General features: G+C 43.0%; 1 protein-coding gene across 1 annotated transcript in view; it reads right to left on the reverse strand.

Moving 5' to 3' along the window:
- antxr2a (ANTXR cell adhesion molecule 2a) overlaps positions 1-20,815 on the reverse strand; it is a 303,927-nt gene that overhangs the window by 186,770 nt on the left and 96,342 nt on the right. Inside the window, exons 9-10 of the mRNA XM_072496233.1 lie at positions 15,548-15,646; positions 14,093-14,165 (exon numbers count right to left, since the gene is read on the reverse strand). Of these exons, the coding sequence (XP_072352334.1) occupies positions 14,093-14,165; positions 15,548-15,646 (172 nt within the window). The remainder of the gene's footprint in view (positions 1-14,092; positions 14,166-15,547; positions 15,647-20,815) is intronic.

Below are 20,815 nucleotides of genomic sequence, written 5' to 3' on the forward strand. Positions count from 1 at the left end.
GTCAGCATTTCTGGGAGTGGAGCCAGATTGGGGGGGCTGACCTTTCCGCCAGGCCAGGACGAGCTTTCAGTATCTTGAGGTCTAGGTGGCTTGGGGTTGGGCGTGGCTCCATAAATTGAATTACACCAACCTATTGGGTTGGATCAAGGCAGACCTGCAAAGGTTTGGACAGCTTCCACTGTTCTGGTGGGCCGGGTTCAATCCGTCAAGATGAATACCTGGCCAAGATTTTTGTTTTTATTTCAGTAAATAAAACTAAAGGGGGGGGGCCCTTGCGCTGCCAAGTCTGGGCAGCACGGTAGCACAAGTAGATAGCACTGTGGCTTCACAGCGCCAGGGTCCCGGGTTCGATTCCTGTCACTGTCTGTGCGGAGTCTGCACGTTCTCCCCATGACTGTGTGGGTTTCCTCCGGGTGCTCCAATTTCCTCCCACAGTCCAAAGACGTGCAGGTTCGGTGGAAAGGTTCGGTGGATTGGCCATGCTAAATTGCCCTTCGTGACCAAAAAGGATAGGTGGGGATTATTGGGTTATGGGGAAAGGGTGGAAGTGAGGGCTTAAGTGGGCCTGCGCAGAATTGATGGGCTGAATGGCCTCCTTCTGCACTGTATGTTCTATGTACTACTGGGCTGCAATGCGGAGACGGTGTTGGAGTGTGTGGGGTCTGCCTGGGTATGGATAGAGTCTGGGTCGTGCAGAGGGTCCAGTTTGGCAGCGGTGGTGACGGGCTCGTTGCCATTTGCTCCATCAAAATACTCTTCGAACCCGGTGGTGTCTCCATATGGAGGCAACTCCGTTAGCATTTCAAGCTGGGGGTCAATGTTAAGGTGGGCCCCTATCTGTGTGAACAACTTGTACAATCCGGAAGTTGGATGCCACATTTGGGGGATGTGAGGTGAAGGGACTGGAAAGAGTGAGTGATATATTTCTGGAAGGGCAATTTGCCAGCCTGGAGAAGGTGAAAGAGAAAGTCGGGCTGGTTGCTCGGAGGCGATTCCTCCAGAGTTGGAGGCTGATGACATCACCTAGAGCCATGGTGTGTGGCTAGGTGACTTAATGGAATTTTTGCATCTTGAAGAAGTCAAATATACCATGAGGGGGTCAATTGATAGGTTCTTCCGCAGATAGCAACCATTCATATTGTATTTTAAGGATTTGGTTATTGCTAGCTATTAGAGGGGGGTGGCGGGGGAGGGAGTAAGGGGGGCGGGTTTACTCAATTATTGCTCTTATTATTTGGTTTACTGTTTTTGTTTGTAATTTTTGTACTTTTTGTATTCTTTGGATATAAAATGATAAAAGTTCAATAAAAACATTTTTTTAAAATCACATTTCCACCTACTGACCAGCCACTACTTTCCACTGGAAACTGCATGACCAGGTCTTGTTGCTGAAGTTAGGACAATTATCACCTGCTCCAACCTTCGCCCAGCCAATTCCTGACCAGATTTAAAATTCTGGAATTCAGTGTCCTTGATGAAATTAGTCCCATCTCAGTCTGTGCAGAAGGAGGACATTTGGCTCATCGAAGATACACCGCCCCCCCCCCCGTTCGAGCACCCTACCTCGGCCCATTCCCCGTGCTATCCCCATAACCCCACCTAACCTGCACATTTTTGGCCACTAAGGGGCAATTTAACATGGTCAATCCACCTACCCTACAGCCGAAAGTCATGTGTCACAAGATCTAGCAAAATGGGCTCAGGAAATTATTTATATGCCGCAGTACACCTATCATTCAAATACCGTAAGGCGAAATGGCATCCATGTTACAAAATCAGCATAGCTAATTCAATTAGAGAATATGCCATTTGAAACCCGACTCCAACCCACGTCAAACATGTCCACATCCAACTTTAAGTAAAGCTGCCTGATTGGGGGCGGAGGGGGGGCTGCCTTTTTTACTCACTATAAATGTGGCAATCAATAAGGTTGCCCTTCTTTCTTCAGATATCGATATTATATTGCTCTCAGAGTCGCTAGGTATCAAATGATACCACCACAAGGTTCAACCGGGTATCGATCAAAGAGCCAAACAACCAGTTAGTTAGTTCAAGATCAATGGTACTTTATTTACACACAAGATTAACTTACACATGCAACATAAACACTGCTAGTTAAACAACACCTAACAACTATGACAACCTGTAGTTAACTTCAGGCACCCGGCTTAGGTCAGAGGAACAGTGGCCTTTGTTTGAATCTGGATCTGCTGGGTCTGGAGAAGTAACTGCTGCTCAGCTGGGCTCATCCGTCTGGTAATGGGTGTTGAACTTGAATTTGCTTCTGGTCGTGGTGCTGCAATTGGAGGTGGACGTTGCCGGAGCGCCAGGTCCAAAAGAGATCGAACACATGGCAGTGGCCCTCTTTATCTTTGGGGAGTTTCGCGCTCTTTTGGGCGGTCCTTAGGTTTGGACCCCACTAATTGGGCAGTTCTCGATCACTACCTTCGATCTGAGCCAATAAAGGGGCGGGTGCCTTGATGGCTGGGCGTATCCTAAGCGGTCATTGACCCTGTTGTTGATGCTTCCTGAGTAAAGGGAGTGGCGCCAAAATATCTGGGATTGTATTGATTACTCGAGTATCGGTCCTTTGTCTTACGGAGATGGGCCAACAAAATGCTAATTGGTTGGGGGTTTCGATGCTGTCTGGATTCTTTGCTCACAAATATACATTCAGGCTCTGAGCCTGCCTGAATCTTTCATTGTCCATATTTCCCATTAGGCTTTGCGAACGTCCATGTTTCTTGTTGAAAGTGGCCATCCCAGATGGCTATAGGGGGGAGGGGGAGGAATTAATCTGCTCTAAAGAGGCGGGTCAGTTGTTATTTAAATATGGTAATTAAGCTCAATGACTCAAATGTTAGCAGCCCTGGATTTAATAGCTGTGGATCAATTTTCCTAGAGTTTAGAAAACCCAGCAGCTGATGCATGTGACTACAACTAGATCTATCAGGTAAAGTGCCTTTCCAGCAATGTCTGTGGGCGAGTAGAAGGAGTGGCATTCCCAAGTTAATCCGCCTGCCCCCACAAACTCCTCCTCTGCTCAAACCCCTCCCCCAACCCACAGCCTTCTCCACCCCTCCTCTTCAATTTCTCCTTTGGTCCTTTCTGCCCCTCCACAGGATGCAGCTTTCATCCTGCCAGTCAGCTTCTCAATTCCTGTCATCACCCACCCAGCCAGCAGGAAAAATTCCAATTAGGTTCTGCCATTGTCAGGACCTCTGCATTACAAGGTTTCCCAGTCTCTATACCAATGCCTGCTCCCCCGACAAACATCAGGCCCGAAGAGACCCAAAGCGATATATTGAATCAACACGACTGAATCGCACAGGGAAAGAAATATCTTACTATTCAGCTGGTCCACGATTAAACATAGTATTGATTAACATGGTTTTACTCTGCATTTAACAATACACTTAACTTGAACGTACCTTTTTTCAATTGAGAACTACGATGAAGGGCGAAGGCCCATAATTACACAATAGGAAACCACCAATATTTAAACAAGCGGAGAGAAAATGAAGTGACTCCCAAGCTTAAAGTTTCAAAAATGTCACTCATGCAGGAGGAAGGAGTTACTAGTAAGAAAGACAACAGATATTATGCCGTATTTATAAAATGTTACACATTTTGAAATAACTTGTGTGAAATAAAGCATTCTTTCTTTTTGTATAAGCATAAGAGCACCTTAAGTTCTAAATATGCCTAATTATTTGTTCTTATATAATTGGTCATGTTTTTACATCGTATACGAGCAGTGTCAAACATCAATAATAATGTCAATATTCTGTAAAGTTTCAAGGGCTGGCAACCATGTCTTATGGTACTTAATTAAAATTTCTGAGCAATGCATGACGATATTCAAAGCTGGTTGAGGAACAGATAAAAGGCTGCAATTTAGAAACTGAGCTAATCACAGGAAATTGTTTCTAAAATAGAAATTAGAATTTCCTTCACTACGTTGATAAGATTGAGCAGGAAAGAAACAAATCTAAATGCATTTTCTTCAACAACAAAAAAAAACAGACCAAAGCCCATCTCTGGATCTAAAAGGTTTTGAAATTACAAGTGTTCACTGGTTTCTCTAAAAAGTTTGCAAGATCTTTTTTTTTTTAATCAACTCTCGAGAGTCAAATACTAGTCAGAATGTTCAGCATAAAAGTCATTAACATCCATTTCTTGGAATATCCATTGGTTAAAGCATAGAGCATCTGGTTAGGGAAAAGCCTGGAGGGTCTGTTTGAGGAAGCCTGAAGCAGCATTCCCTGAGGTCTGGTGGATACATTTGGGAAAGCCTAAAGCATCATTTTAAAAGGCCTGAAGTGGCTGTTAGGGGAAGTTGCAAACATCTGTCAACTCGGAGCTAGAAGCAGACAGTCATCACAGGAAACTCTTATCGGCAAGTCTTATTTCAGAGCCAACAGTTGAAAGCAGCAAATCTGTTTATTTTGCTATTTATCTTAATGTGGGTCTTGGAAGGATCCAGGTTTTTGGACAGTGTCATAAATTGCAGTGCTAGTTATCTTAAATTGTACAAAATTACACTTTGCAATGTCGGGGTATGGATTGATGCAAAATGCTTCTGCCCACTCAGAATAGACGTTAACCTGTTTTAGAATTAACATTGTATTTGCATAATAACACCAAAGAGCAAAATTTCAGCCCCAAATAACATAATTGGAAATGATAATGTCAATAGTTTTCAGAAAATTCTGGAGTTTAAAGTATCATATCCCTCTGACTTTACTGCTGACTTGAAGAACTGATACTCCATTTAGAAAAGCCATACTTCCTTTTGGGAAAAATGGTTCGCAAGCCTTTTTGAAAAAAACAGAAATTAACATGCTGAATATAACTTTCCGGCAGACAATCTTTGAAATCAGATTTCATTTGCAGTAATGGAAAATTAGCCAATTACAATGAACCTGTAACAGTACTCATTTTACATGCTGAAGTAGCTAAATAGTCAATTAGCCTGCATAACGAAAAGTGCAGTAATCCAGCTGTGACGTATAGAACAGCTGGATGTAATAGCTTCACATAAATTGAGAAAATCTATACAATGCAATTAAACTAGCTTCAACCAGTGCACTGGAGATCATCATTAACCCAACTGGAATTGAGTGGAGAGAAAACCTTAACATCGACATTGATAAAAGCGGTCCAAAGTACATCAATAGCACAGTTCTTAATTAACATTCATGTTGAAACCAGCTATGTTTTTGCAGTGGTTTTGTCTTATGCACTCCATTCATACATCAAAATATTTAGTCCACCCATGTATCAAAATTATTGTATTCGTCCTAAAGCTCATTACTTCTCAAGAACAGAAAATATGCTCAAAAGTGTGTGTAACACAAACTATTACAGTAACTAACACAAACTAACACAAGCTATTACAGTAATTTTGTCTTGATAAGTAAAAGCAATACATTTTATAGCAGGATTCCCAGTGCAAATCTTACATACAAGGTTTGCTATCTATTGACGAATACTTCCGTTTTAATCTGAACACCAAATAGGCCAGACAGATAGTTGAGAAGGAGGTTCACATTGTGTATAACTGAGGTGTTGTCACCAAGAAACTACAGATAGAAAGCAAGAGGGTGAGGCCAAGGTATGAGCCTTGGGTTCCATCGGAAGCGATTGTACAGCAGCAGGTGATGGATTCACCAAAAATGATGTGCTAGCTGTGATGGATCAACCAGGAACAGACTCATGCTATGAGGTGCCACAAAGCTAGGCCAAAATGAAGAGACCCACATCCAATCAGCAACGTACAGTAACTGGATTCTCATCCTTAGGTTATTAGAATACCTTAAGTTTACTAATAATTATGCATTCATACTTAGTCATTTGAATTTTTCAACACATTCATCTCCCAAAGCTGTTTTTCTAATATTATAACATTGACCCAGATTTTGTAATAATAGTGGTGCGGCTATCAGCGTTATTAGAAAGGAATTTGGACAGTAATTAAATGTTGAGATTAAGGAGGTACGGTCTGATTTGCCCTTCTTCTCCAGAACCTATGCTGCACAGGTACAATGCAAATAGGATCAAGATTAAAACCTATAAAAATGCGTTAAGTTGCAGTAGTTACATGGCTTACCCATTATGTGCCACAGAAAAAGTTAGGGCCGGTACATTCAAATACAAGATAGTATTTTAATGGCATGATAAGGTTTCAATTCTCTTAATCAAACTCTCATATCCTCAAAATGTTTTTTTTTTACAAATGTGAAGTCTCATTCCCTCAGGATTCAATTCACATTGGAAAGTTTAAGTTCTCACTTGCTTTCAATCTTATCTTTCTTTTACTCTCTTTATTTTGCTTTCTGTACATGGTTTTGCAATGAATTAAATATTTTGATACATAAACCCTGTTTTAGATTCAATAGGGAGTGAAATTTAATCCTTAACAGTCCATTTGAGTTCAGTGGGATGTTGAAGTATTCAGAAATCTCAAACTTCAGCTTAACCTGCTTAGGTGTTACTCAACTCCAGTTTTAAGAGAAGAAAGTCAGGAAGACGAAGAGCAGAAAACCCAACTTTCTGAATCTCCAACCACCACCCCCACCACACAACCCAGCCTCGAGCCTCCCTTTACCCAGAAATATTGGGGCGAATGGGTTTGAAAGAATCCTTGAATCTGATTGTTAAAGAGACAAGCTGTTGTTTGCCCTGTCCATACTAACCACAGTTCCCCTCTAAAATACTCCACAAAGTTAGTCATCCTTAGGAACCTTGGGGTCCATTTTTAAGAGCAAACATCACAATGGGTGATCATCCTGTGCCCGGTCCCACTGAGGCAGGCGGCACATAAACTTCACTCTGCCTGTTCATTTCAATGATTTGAACATTCAGCCCAGTACTAAATGTGCTAATGATTGGCTGCACACTGAAAAGAGGCCCCAGCACCCTGAATAGCAAAAACGTTAACCTGTCCATCTGAGAGGACAGTTGCACTTATTGCACAGAAGTTGTTGCAGATTGTGGAATGTTTAGGGAGAAGAAAAAACAGAGAAAATGAAGCAAAAGGGAGGGCTCCCCGGGTTTCTGAAGTGGAGCTCGGAGTTGGAAAGGAGGAGAGCTATTAGCAGAACCTTCTCACCAGAGTCCCTGACAGAACAGTGGGACCATATTTGGATTGGGAACTAAGCTTGCCGGATTGCTCATCCAGCCATTGTTCCTTCCCAGTGAAAAGTCATTACCATCCTGCCTCTCCAACCAAAAGAGAGGCCAGCAAGAATGGCACATCAAAGGAAGCGTTTCCAATTAAAGGGACGACAGGTTACAAGGGCAGGAATTTTCCAGCTCTCCTCACCAGTGGGATCTTCCAATCCCAAAGATGTGAATTAAGACCCAATCCCAAAGATGTGAATGAAGACACCAATGGCTTGCCAGCCCGCCGCATGGAAACCCACAGTGGGGCTCAGCAGCACTTTGTTTCTAAGGCTCCAGCAACCAGGTATGGAGAGGAGACTGTCCCCCATGTCTCTTACCATTACCTGAAGGTCATGTTGTGAGATGTGTGGGGCTGCAGTCAGATGATTTTTCCCAAGGGCAAGAGGAAAAGGACGACATCTGTCATACATTATTGGTGTCATGAAAATCTCACGAAAATTCAAGAAATTGGAATATCTGCTGGTAATGTCTTGGGTATACATTTTAAAACTGCTGAAATACATGAGATAATTGAGGCAGGGATGGAGTGACTGTGTTAATGGAACTAGTGCATTTTATATGTTGATGAGCAGTTCTAAGGAGTGAGGTCAGATAAAGGGAAGATCAAAATGGGTAAAGGGTATTTAAGGAGATAATTAAACTCATGCAGAGAGCTGTTTTTGACCTCAGTCAAAAGCAGGAATCGTTATTTAATACCCAAAAAGCAGAGTGTTTGTGACAAGCAAGCTGCTAGTTTACGTCAGAAGCAACCCCAAAGAGTTATAAGTGCACGATGTGGGAACAGCTTTTGGATCTTTATAGAATGTCGTGGAGCAGTTTGAGGAGAGCTACCTCTAAAAGTAGTGAAGTTAAGATTTCTTGGAACAGTTTAAAGTAATGATACTGTGTAAAACCATTGTCTTATGGATGTGGTATATCTGGATTTCCAGAAAGCTTTTGACAAGGTGCCACACAAAAGGTTGCTGCATAAGATAAAGATGCATGGCGTTAAGTGTAAAATAGTAGCATGGATAGAGGATTGATTAATTAATAGAAAGCAAAGAGTGGGGATGAATGGGTGTTTCTCTGGGTGGCAATCAGTAGCTAGTGGTGTCCCTCAGGGATCAGTATTGGGTCCACAATTGTTCACAATTTACATTGGAGTTGGGGACCAAGTGCAATGTGTTCAGGTTTTCAGACGACACTAAGATGAGGGGTGAAGCAAAAAAGTGTAGAGGATACTGGAAGTCTGCAGAGGGATTTGGATAGTTTAAGTGAATGGGCTTGGGTCTGGCAGATGGAATACAATGTTGACAAATGTGAGGTTATCCATTTTGGTAGGAATAACAGCAAAAGGGATTATTATTTAAATGATAAAATATTAAAACATGCTGCTGTGCAGAGGGACCTGGGTGTGCTAGTGCATGAGTCGCAAAATGTTAGGTTACAGGTCCAACAGTTGATGAAGAAGGCGAATGGAGTGTTGTCCTTCATTGCTAGAGGTGTGGAGTTTAAGGCTAGGGAGGTTATGCTACAACTGTATAAGGTGTTAGTGAGGCCACACCTGGAGTACTGTGTTCAATTTTGGTCTCCTTACCTGAGAAAGGACGTACTGGCACTGGAGGGTGTGCAGAGCAGATTCACCAGGTTAATTCCAGAGTTGAGGGGATTGGATTACGAGGAGAGGTGGAGTAGACTGGGACTGTACTCGTTGGAATTTAGAAGGATGCGGGGGGGTGGGGATCATATAGAAACATATAAAATTATGAAGGGAATAGACAGGATAGATGCGGGGAGGTTGTTTCCACTGGTGGGTGAAAGCAGAACTAGGGGGCATAGTCTCAAAATAATGGGAAGTAGATTTAGGACTGAGTTTTGGAGGACCTTCTTCACCCAAAGGGTTGTGAATCTATAGAATTCCTTGCCCAGTGAAGCAGTTGAGGCTCCTTCATTAAAGGTTTTTAAGATAAAGATAGATAGTTTTTTGAAGAATACAGGAATAAAGGATTATGGTGTTCAGGCCGGAAAGTGGAGCTGGGTCTACAAAAGATCAGCCATGATCTCATTGAATGGCGGAGCAGGCTCGAGGGGCCAGATGGCCTACTCCTGCTCCTAGTTCTTATGTTCTTATCTAAGTGTACTTCATTGTTATTTTATTCTAGTTCTTCTTTAAAAAAATTAAAATCATCACAAAATATCTGGGGCATCATTCACTGGATTCCAAATCTTTCCTCACACTATATCAAATTGCAAAAAATACAGTTGAGGGCGGTCATTTCAAGTTTCCTTTCTGGGATTTGAACAAACCAGCACTTAACATCAGCCATCCTCTTAACATCTCACTAACACCTTTTACAGTTACAGCATAACCTCCCGAGCCTGAAACTCCATCCCTCTAGCAATGAAGGACAACACTCCACTCGCCTTCTTAATAACCTGTTGCACCTGTAACTAACATTTTGTGACTCATGCACTAGGACATCCAGGTCCCTCTGCACAGCAGCATGTTTTCATATTTTATCATTTAAATAATCCCTTTTGCTGTTATTCCGACCAAAATGGATAACATCTCAGTCTAGAAAGCATGGAAGGATGTAGTCGAAGAGGTCAGCAGCAACAGTGTGGACTCTCCAACATGGTGACAGTTTGCCAAAAAGATCCAGGGCCTCAGGTGGGCTGGAAAGGTGAGCAGTATAACATTTTCAGGTGCCAACCCACACACTGACTTCTCCAGCATTCTCTTGAACAGCATTCCTCAGGATAACGCCCCTTGTAACTGCACTCGTTCCTCCTTCTCCGGGCACCCCACATCCCCATCTGAAAAACCAATGCTCACACTCCATTTTACCCATGACTCCACAAATGTTGTCCTTACATTCTCAAAACACAAGCCATTATGGTCACGTACACCTCTCTGCTTTATTTCTCTGCAGATGAGTGCATAACTTGAAGAATGGCAGTGGCCCAGGGTCATGGAGGCCCTCCAGTGACAGGCACCTTGTCAGCCATTGCCAACACATACCCACCTGTTTGCAGGAGAATCACTCTTGTTCACCAAGGCTGCAGATGTGGCAATCGCTGGGCTGTGGAATCTTGGGCATACTGCAGGCTCTGGTTTTCACACATCAAGAGAGTTGCTCGTCTGCCTATATGCCCTGTGATGTTGGGGGTCTCCCCTCCCTCCAGATAGATCTCTGTGTCCATCTTGCTTACCCTGTGGTGAGGCACATGACTGAGAAGACGGCAGCTGCTGGCCTTGCTGTCATTCGCAGTGGCATGAACTCTGCTCATGAGCAAGCAAAGGTGGACAATGGAACTGTCTAAGCTGCGGGTCATGGAGGAATGCTGGAAGCTGTCAGCCGAAGAGCACAGCTGAAAATGACTGAACTACCTAGCAAACAGCAAAATCACTCAGAGACTAGTAGCACTCTGAACAGTTGTCTCTGGCTCACCATGGCTGGAGCTCTTCAACTGGCACTGTTCAAAGCCTACAGAAGCTTGGTATTTTCAGTGAAGAAGCTCTTCACGCTGTCAATTCACCTCAGTGGCCCTGCCTGGGGAATCCAGGATAGGATTAAAGTTTAAAACAGGTCCATAGCCAAAGAATTTACAGTGCAGAAGGAGGCCATTCGGCCCATTGAGTCTGCACCGGCTCTTGGAAAGAGCACCCCACCCAAGGTCCACACCTCCACCCTATCCCCATAACCCAGTAACCCCACCCAACACTAAGGGTAATTTTGGACACTAAGGGCAATTTAGCATGGCCAATCCACCTAACCTGCACATCTTTGGACTGTGGGAGGAAACCGGAGCACCCGGAGGAAACCCACGCACACACGAGGAGAATATGCAGATTCCGCACAGATAGTGACCCAAGCCGGGAATCGAACTTGGGACCCTGGAGCTGAGAAGCAATTGTGCTGTCCACAATGCTACCGTGCTGCTGTACCGTCCAATTTGCATTTTTACTACTTAATACACCTCCAAATTCTTTATCTGACAATTGCAAGGGGATGCCCGGCTCACCTTCAATCCCATCCCAGGGAAAAACAACTGGATGGAAGAATGGGGCCCTGATCTCACATCAATTGCAGCACTTTTCCACCCCAAATACACTGAATTAGCTTCCACTCTGCTGGGAAAATTCTGTCCAATGTTCCTGTGGGGTACCAAGAGTAGATAATAAGAGCAGCTGGCCAGCGTGACAATTCCTGGAATCTGGCTCCAAGGGTCAGGTGGTAGTCCCACTGGAAGATCAATTACCCCTCAGGCATGGTCAAGTTGAGTGAATGCAGTTCACACATCTCCATCCTACCACTCGGCCAATCTCACACACTGCTCAATGCACCACACCCCCAACACCAATCTCTAGCAGGCAGAACTCAGGCCTTACACTCAAACACTCCACCTCACTGAGCGAGCAACGCTGCCAGCCTCACACTCACCTCTCACTGCCTCCACACATTTCCAGCTTGTCAGTGGAAAGCAGAGCAGAAACAGAGATGGACATGCACATTGACATAATCTAAGCCTCCTGGGTATGGTGCTTCACATTATAAGGTAGGCTGTGTCAGAGTCCATTACACCCAACATTGCCAAAAGTATTCAGAATGACAGGATGTTGTTGGCTTACACCCCTTCTCAAAACACACCTCAGCCTCCTCCTGCAATCGTGCATGAAGTGCAAACGGCATATGGTATGACAAACACCTTTTGCTTTCTACGTCACTGTACTTCCCTCAGTCCAACCCTCTGCCATTCAACATTTCTGCTTTCAGATAGCGAAGAACGAAGCCTGGTCAGCCATTGCATTCTTTTCATCAAACTTCTCTGTTACTTCATCAAAAAATTCAATTAGATTAGTCAAGCATGATCTGACTTTAAATGTCCATGTTGGCTCTGCTTAATTAACTCAAATTTTTCCAAGTGCCTGTTAATCTTTCCACTCATTATTGTCTCTGACACCTTACCCATCTTAGTGCTACACTGACTGACTTATAGTTACCAGGAATGTCTCTTGCACAAGCTTACCACATTTGCCACTGTCCAGTCATTTGGCACATAGACTGTATCTAGGAAAGATGAAAAGATTACAGCAAGCCTTTTTGCTATCTCCATCCCCCATCGCTTTCCTTTTGCAACCTGGGATGTAAGCCATCCGGACACAGCAACTTATCCATTCTAAGTGCAGCCTTTCCAGTACATACGGCCAATCAATTTTCATCCCATCGATTTCCTCAACAGGCAGCATGGTAGCATTGTGGATAGCACAATTGCTTCACAGCTCCAGGGTCCCAGGTTTGATTCCGGCTTGGGTCATTGCCTGTGCGGTGTCTGCACATCCTCCCCGTGTGTGCGTGGGTTTCCTCCGGGTGCTCCGGTTTCCTCCCACAGTCCAAAGATGTGCAGGTTAGGTGGATTGGCCATGATAAAATGCCCTTAGTGTCCTAAATTGTCCTTAGTGTTGGGTGGGGTTACTGGGTTATGGGGATAGGGTGGAGGTGTTGACCTTGGGTAGGGTGCTCTTTCCAAGAGCTGGTGCAGACTCGATGGGCCGAATGGCCTCCTTCTGCACTGTAAATTCTATGGTAAAAAAAAAATCTCCGCCTCTCGGTTATTTTGTCAGCCTCCTCCTCTTCTTTGGTAAATACCCACCTGCCCTATTGTGGTAGAACCTTCCGTGTCCAGATCTGTCTTACTAATTACTTATGTACCACTGGAACTCTATCAAACAGCCCAGATGAAAAATATGGTCATCTTCATCTTAAAGGATGAAAAAACCCACTACTCTTACTTCTTCTTTCTTACTTCCAGTTTACTATTTATGTGCTGATCGAAGACTTTTGGGTTCCCTTTCTGTTAACTGCCATTCCATTCATATTCTCTTTTCACTTCCTCTCTCAACTTAATGTATTTGACCTGGTCCTCGCTTGACAAATTCACCTGACTGCTTTATACACTATTTTTTTGCATCATATTATATTTCCCTCAGCATCCAAGGAGCCATAGTTTCAGTTCCCTTACCTTTCACTAAGTCTGTAACTAAAACATCTCCTTAAAGATAACTGATTATTCCATTGCAGTTTTTTCCTGTCAATCTTTGAATCCATATTACACAGGCTAGAAACCCTCTCATCCCATTGAAAGTTTTCAATTTAGAATTTTACTTTAGATTGTTCCTGGCTCTTCTCCATTACTGATCCAGACCTTATGATGCAATGGTCACTCTTACCCAAGTGTTCCCCACAGACACTTGGTCTACTTGACCCACCTCATTTCCCAGCAATGCCTCCATTGCAGATGGACTGAGAACATACCGGTCAAGGAAATTCTACTGAACACAACTGATAAATTTCTCCCCATCCTTACCCTTGTCTAGCATTAGTCTAATGGAGATTTGGATAATTAAAGTTCCCCTATATCACTCAAAATATCTTGCACATCTCTGTGATTTTCCTGTAGATTTGCTCTTCTAACTTGCTCTTATTATTTAGAAGCTTACAGAACATTCCCAGTAGCATAACCTCCATTCTGATCCCCCATTCCTAATGGATTATATCGATTTAGTAATTTTCAACCATATGTTGCACTAATAGTGACTTAGCATGGTGAACCAGAGAGAAGATTGATGCAAATAAGCCAATTAACATCTTTGCCATGTCCTGGGAGTTCATCTGAATCAGCTACAAGGAATCCTTTAATAACCCTGTATATATCCTTTATTGTCTTCTGACCCCTACTTTGGTTACATTTTAAATGCAATACAAAAACATTCTTAATCAGATATAAGACAGTCATGTGACAAGCAATGATCAATAATAAAACTGTAAGCAGTGTAGTATGAAGGGAAACTCAGAGATTCGATAATATCCTGTCAAATGTCTGGTTATTTATAATTACAGTTGCATATGAAATGAGTACTTACTGCCCCACTTCCTGTAACACGGGTGCTGGGCACAGGAGATAATTATCCGTCGCCTTGATACTTGGTCTCTCAGCTGGAAAATGAATCATTGCATGAGTTCCTTATACTGAACTGTTTAATGAACTGACAAATAAATGTGTTTCCAAAGGTATTAAATGTAACATTTTATTTTTTTAAATGGGCATTACACTTTGCAGCAGGAATGACACAGATTAACATGAAAACGACACATATATTTTGGAAAATTAACTTTGAAAAGTTCAAGTAGAACAAAACTGACTAAATTTGATGGACCCTAGGTAGTGCAAATACACTTTCTCGATTTAAAAATAAATTCTTTAAAAATAATTTCCGAATTTCCAGAAACATTAGAATAATATGGGCTGAATTTAATACAGTCTGCCTGGAGGAAACATGGGAGAGTGAAAGGAGCTGATGTGGAGTTCCTCGATGCCTGACTGTGGGATGTCAATTAGGCTCATTAATGAGCCAACTGAAACCCATTATCCCTGAGCCCACTGCAATTCAGTGGTGGCTCAGGGGTTGAATGGCTTTCCTATACGTGCCCTCAGAAGGGTGCTCAGCAGACCCAGTCAGGTTTGGAAGTAGCCAAGGATCCCTCGTGATCAGGCACTCTGTGCCCAACTGAGGGACCTGTCATGGGATAGGGGGGTTGGCTTCCCCAGTGTTCCCATCCCACTCTCACCCCAGGAGTGGGGAAGGTCTGTAGGTTGCCAATGTCTACGTCAGGCCTCACTCACAGTCAGTCCTCTGGCCAGTGTTCAAGACCCCCGACAGCTTGACAAAAGACTAACTATGTTCTTCCATGCGATGTGGGCATCACTGGCAAATTCAGCATTTATTGCCCACTCCTAATTGCCCTTGAGAAGATGGTGATGAGCCATCTTCTTGAACCACTGCAGGCTATACGGTGTACGTACACCCACAGTATTGTTAGGAAGGGAATTCCAGGATTTTGACCCAGTGACAGTGAAGGAGTGGTGATATGCTTCCAAGTCAGACCTGGAGGGGAGCTTGCAGATATTGTTTCATGTGTATGGCACCTTTGCCCTTCTCGGTGGTACAAGTCTCAAGCTTGGAAAGGGGTTGACTAAGGAGGTTTGGCCAGTTGCTGCAATGTCACTTGTAAATGGTACACACTGCTGCCACTGTGCATCAGTGATAGAGGAAGATGGTGGATGGAGTGCCGGTCAATTGGGCTGCTTTGTCCTGGATGGTGTTACGCTTCTTGTGTGTTGCTGGCATTACATGCACCCAGAGATGGTGATGGTGGTGTCTGCAAAATTGTCTTAAGGTATGATTCCATGTGTATGACAATATCAGCTGTTGGTTGGCTAGTCTATGGGCAGCTCTGCCAATTTTGGCAAAAGCCCCCGATGTTAATTATTTATAGTCCTCCTTACTTGTTGCCTTTATGGATGTTCACACACTTACTTAGAATAGTTGAAGCATTTATGTAGTATCTGCATAAGATCAGATCCGTGCCTCTGCCTGCCATGAAGCCATTTCCTCTTAGCACAACTTCAAATTCTTCTGCAAGTACAGAAATGCACATTTATTGCAACGACAATATGAATATCCTGCTCAAGCCAATATAAGCATCCTCGTTACTTCTGTGCAAGAAATACTGTAATTTATTAAAAGCGGCCATAGGTCAACATCCCACTAATTTGTGATTGTTGCCAATAAATATTCTGATTGAATGACACTGATAATAAAATAGTGAACCTGGTTCCCTGACCATGCTTGATATCCAGTTTACAGACAATTAAATCAGAAACATTCCCTTCAGATAAAACAGTGTTTGGGGGAGACAGGGGAAAATGGGGAGCTGCTTTCATTTTTGTTTATCAATTTATCAATCCAAAAATTGGAAATTTGCAAGGTTTTTGTCTACAAAAAGAGTAATTAACCCATTACATATTTTGCTTCTGGTAATTTAGAATCTTTTTGATATTACTTGCTGAATTCTTCTGTGCCTCAAGTGTATGTCTTTGTAAAAAATAAATGCACACAAACGCTGGTCTTAGTTTTAACATTCTGATAATTCATGGGGAGTGCTGATGTAACATGACATTACATTTAATCTCTGTTCAAATAAGTATTGGTCAGGCAACTCAATAAGGGTACAATATGAAAAAGGCATAACTGGATCACAAAGAACAGGTTCTGGTTAGGAAAGTTGCTGTGAAGAAAGCAGTTTGAGAAGCTACTCAAAATTAGAACATTTGAACAGAAGTCAAGTTAATGAAAATCATAGAAAAATAACATGCCAGAATATTAGACGAATGGTAAGATAAAATGATTGCTTTCCAAGTATATGGTAAACTAACCAAACGTTCTCCATAGTTGAGTGAGGCACCCATTCTATTACAATTGCTGATGTGAAACTGGCAGGTAGCGAACACAAAGCACAACTTAGGGACCAGAGTAATACTATAGGTTTCATGTCACAAAGTTACTTTTATCTGGGCGATATCGAATCAGCTAGCTAATCAATATATGTTTCTCCTGACCAACAATGGAAATGAAAATGGGGAAAGATGTTTTATCGGCAGCTAGAATAACGGTGTTTATTGTTTTAAACTACCAATCCAAGTCAAAAATATCTACACCTCTTGCCGTTCAGCAAGCAGGAGCATACATACTCAGCACATTCATGCTGGCAGATGTTCACAAATCTCCATTCCCAAGCAAATGAATGTTTAATATTTTGACAGCACAGATACATCTATTCATACACTCAACATGAAAAATATATAAACGTTCCAGGCTATCCAACAAGCTAGTTTTCACAAACAGATTTGCACAACAATTGTGTTCCATGACAATAAAGCAAGAAATAAATTTGCTTTGATGCAAAGTTGTTCATCTAAAAGCAACCTTAACCTTCACAACAAAGATATCTGCATACACACATAAAGAAGATAGAGAACTTCCAAATCAGATTTTACCAAGTTACATACATAAATTTTTGAATTTTTTTAGGCTGGTAGTTCAGTTGAAATTCTCTTTCCCCACCTCCCTCCCACCCCCCCCCCCCCCAACACCAGTTATGAAATACAAAATATATTCTTTTGTCAATCCTTAGCTTTATAAAAATCGTTGTGTAACTTACTGTACATCCCCGAAATGCCCCTTATGTTATTACATTATTACTCATCCTTCCTTCCTACATTATTCACTTTGAATTAACATCTGTACTTTCTGATAGATTAAGTATGCTTCTGTTTATCCTCCCACATAAAGACCAGGAATATAGCTAGAGGCGAGGTATTGAAGGATTTCTTGTGTGTTTTGATTCAGTTTACCGAATAGCAATGGGATGAGTTGTGATTCAGATTCTCGTAATGCTAGCTTAGGCCTGCAAAATATTTGTGGTGAAATCAGTGTCTTTATTGCAACAGTACTTCAATAAATCCTCATCCCATGCCATATTCATTCCATCCCTTTCATCTGTCTCATATCATCCCATGCCATCTCCTCTCTTCCTTTGCCAATCCCATTCCCAATTCCATTGCTCCCATGGCACCCCATTCCTAAGACCAATTTCATACCCCCATGTATTCACCTTCTCCAGTCTTTCCCACTCCGACAACTTATAATAATATAATGCCTTTAACATAACAAAACATTCTGAGGCACCTCATTTTAAAAATTAATTTCCTTACAGGATGTGGTGTCCTGGCTAGACCAGCATTTATTGCACATAGCGAATTGCCCTCGAGAAGGTGGGAGTGAGACGCCTCCCTGAACTGCTGCAGTACATATGGCGTAAGTACACCCACTGTGCTGTTAGGGAGGGAGTTCAATGACTTTGACACAGCAACAATGAAGGAACAGCCTTCCAAGTCAGGTTGGTGAGTGACTTGGAGGGAAACTTCCAGGTGGTAGTAAAACCATAGAATTCCTATAGGCAGAAGGAGGCCATTCAGCCCATCGCGCCTGCACCGACCCTCTGAAAGAGCATCCACCCAGACCCACACCCCTGCCCTATCCCCATAAACCCACCTTAACCTGCACATCCTTGGACACTAATAGGCAATTTAGCATGGTCAATCGACCTAACCTGCCCATCTTTGGACTACGAGGGGAAACAGGAAGAAACCCATGCAGACACAGAGAGAAAGTACAAACCCCACACAGACAGTCACCCAAGGGTGAAATTAAACCTGTGAGGCAGCAATGCTTACCACCTGCCCATGTGTTCCCATGTGTCTTTCCTTGCCTTTCTAGATGTGGAGATGCTGTCCTTGGACTGGGTTGAGCACAGTAAGAAGTTTTACAACACCAGGTTAAAGTCCAACAGGTTTGTTTAGAATCACTAGCTTTCGGAGCACTGCTCCTTCCTCAGGTGAATGAAAGGGTGGGTTCCAGAAACATATATATAGACAAAGTCAAAGATGCAATACGATACTTTGAATGCGAGTCTTTGCAGGTAATTAAGTCTTTATAGATCCAGAAAGAGGTGTGAATTGTCTTAAGGCAGGACAGTTGGTAGGATTTCGCAAGCCCAGGCCAGATGGTCGGAGGTGAATGTAATGCGACATGAAGCCAAGGTCCCGGTTGAGGCCGTCCTCATGTGTGCGAAACTTGGCTATAAGTTTCTGCTCAGCGATTCTGCGTTGTCACGCGCCCTGAAGGACACCTTGGAGAACGCTTACCCGAAGATCAGAGGCTGAATGCCCTTGACTGCTAAAGTTTTCCCTGACTGGAAGGGAACATTCCTGCCTGCCAATTGTCGCGCGATGTCCGTTCATCCGTTGTCGCAGCGTCTGCATGGTCTCGCCAATGTACCACGCTTCGGGACATCCTTTCCTGCAGCGTATGAGGTAAACAACGTTGGCCGAGTCGCAAGAGTATGTACCGCGTACCTGGTGGGTGGTGTTCTTGCGTGTAATGGTGGTACCCATGTTGATGATCTGGCACGTCTTGCAGAGATTGCCATGGCAGGCTGTGTGGTGCCGTGGTCGCTGTTCTGAAGGCTGGGTAGTTTGCTGTAAACAAAAATGGTTTGTTTGAGGTTGCGCGGTTGTTTGAAGGCAAGTAGTGGGGGTGTGGGGATGACCTTGGCAAGATGTTTGTCTTCATTGATGACATGTTGAAGGCTGCGAAGAAGATGTCGTAGTTTCTGCGCTCCGGGGAAGTACTGGACGACGAAGGGTTGTGTCCCGTTTTTGTCTTCTGAGGAGGTCGGTGCGGTTTTTTGTTGTGGCGCATTGGGACTGTCGATCGATGAGTCGAATCGTGCCTTTCTAGATGGTAGAGGATGAAGGTTTGGAAGGTGCTGTTGAAGGAGCCTTGGTGAGTTCCTGTCCTGCAACTTGTAGCTTGTACACACTGCTTCCATTGAGCCTCAGTGGTGGGAGGAATGAGAGTTTATGGAAGGGATGTCAATCAAGCGGCCTGAATTGTCCTGGATGATATCAAGTTTCTTGTGTGTTGTAGGATCCACACTCATCCAGGCAAGGGGATCCATCACCCTCCTGACTTGTGCCTTGTAGATGGTGGACAGACAGTGGGGAGTCAGGGGATGAATTACTCGCTGCAGACGAGGTGGTGGCATAGTAGTATTGTCACTGGACTAGTAAACCAGAGACCCAGGGTAATTCACTGGGGACCCACGTTCAAATCCCCGCCACTGCAGATGGTGAAATTTGAATTCAATAAAAATCTGGAATTAAGATTCTAATGATGACCATGAAACCATTGTCGATTGTCATTAAAACCCATCTGGTTCACTGATGTCCATTAAGGAAGGAAATCTGCCATCCTTACCATTTCTGGTTTACTTGTGACTCCAGACCCACAGCAATGTAGTTGGCTTTTAACTGCCCCTTCAAGGGCAATTTTGGATGGGCAATGAATGCTGGCACAGCCTGCAACACCCATGTTCCATGAGCAAATAAAAGAATGTTTCACCACATTACAAAACCCTTGTAGTAAATGCCCATTCAATATATTTAAATTAATTCAAGTACTTGATCCTGTATAAAAACAAACATTTGTATTCATAGTCCCACATCAAAGACAGCTAATTCATTTAGAACCACTTGGAGCTGTCAATCAAACTGTGAACTTACAAACCCCCCACCATGCCCCCCACTGTAATAATGATAGGTTGTGAAAGTAGTCAAGCATCATGAATACTTTAATGAAACACTCTGGCTTATGTCAATAAACAGATATTGAACTTGCAAGCACAAATATTTTTTCAACTGGTCCGGTGTTTTTTCCCAAAATGTTATTACGAGCTTAACGGTTCCACAGACCATATCCACTTTTTAAACACATCCATATTTGTTCTTAACAATGTTAAAAGGGTACTTGACCTCTCCAAAGAATTCTGGTAAGTTTACTCTTCCTCAAAATCGGAAATTCCCCGAGTGTGTTTTCAAAACTTGGATGGCAAAATTTACTTCCAAATGAAGGCTGCATTTTTGATTTGTTGCAGCCCCTGTATCACCAACACCTGGCTAGTGAAAATATCGGGTGCTGTGTTCGGGACTTCTAGAATCAGGGCTCTCGCCCTTCTTTATTTGTGAAAATTTGGTCCAAATGTTGTGAACAGGCTGGCTTAATCCAAGACTGTTGCCAGGGAGAGGGATAGAGTCGGAAGTTAAGTAACAGAGTCTAGAACGAGGATCGAAAACAATGTTTCAGTTTTTGAAATATTTAATGGGAGAAGATTCCTGCTCATTC

Source organism: Scyliorhinus torazame, chromosome 3, assembly GCF_047496885.1.
Source record: "Scyliorhinus torazame isolate Kashiwa2021f chromosome 3, sScyTor2.1, whole genome shotgun sequence".
In the NCBI taxonomy this organism is placed as follows: Eukaryota; Metazoa; Chordata; class Chondrichthyes; order Carcharhiniformes; family Scyliorhinidae; genus Scyliorhinus; species Scyliorhinus torazame.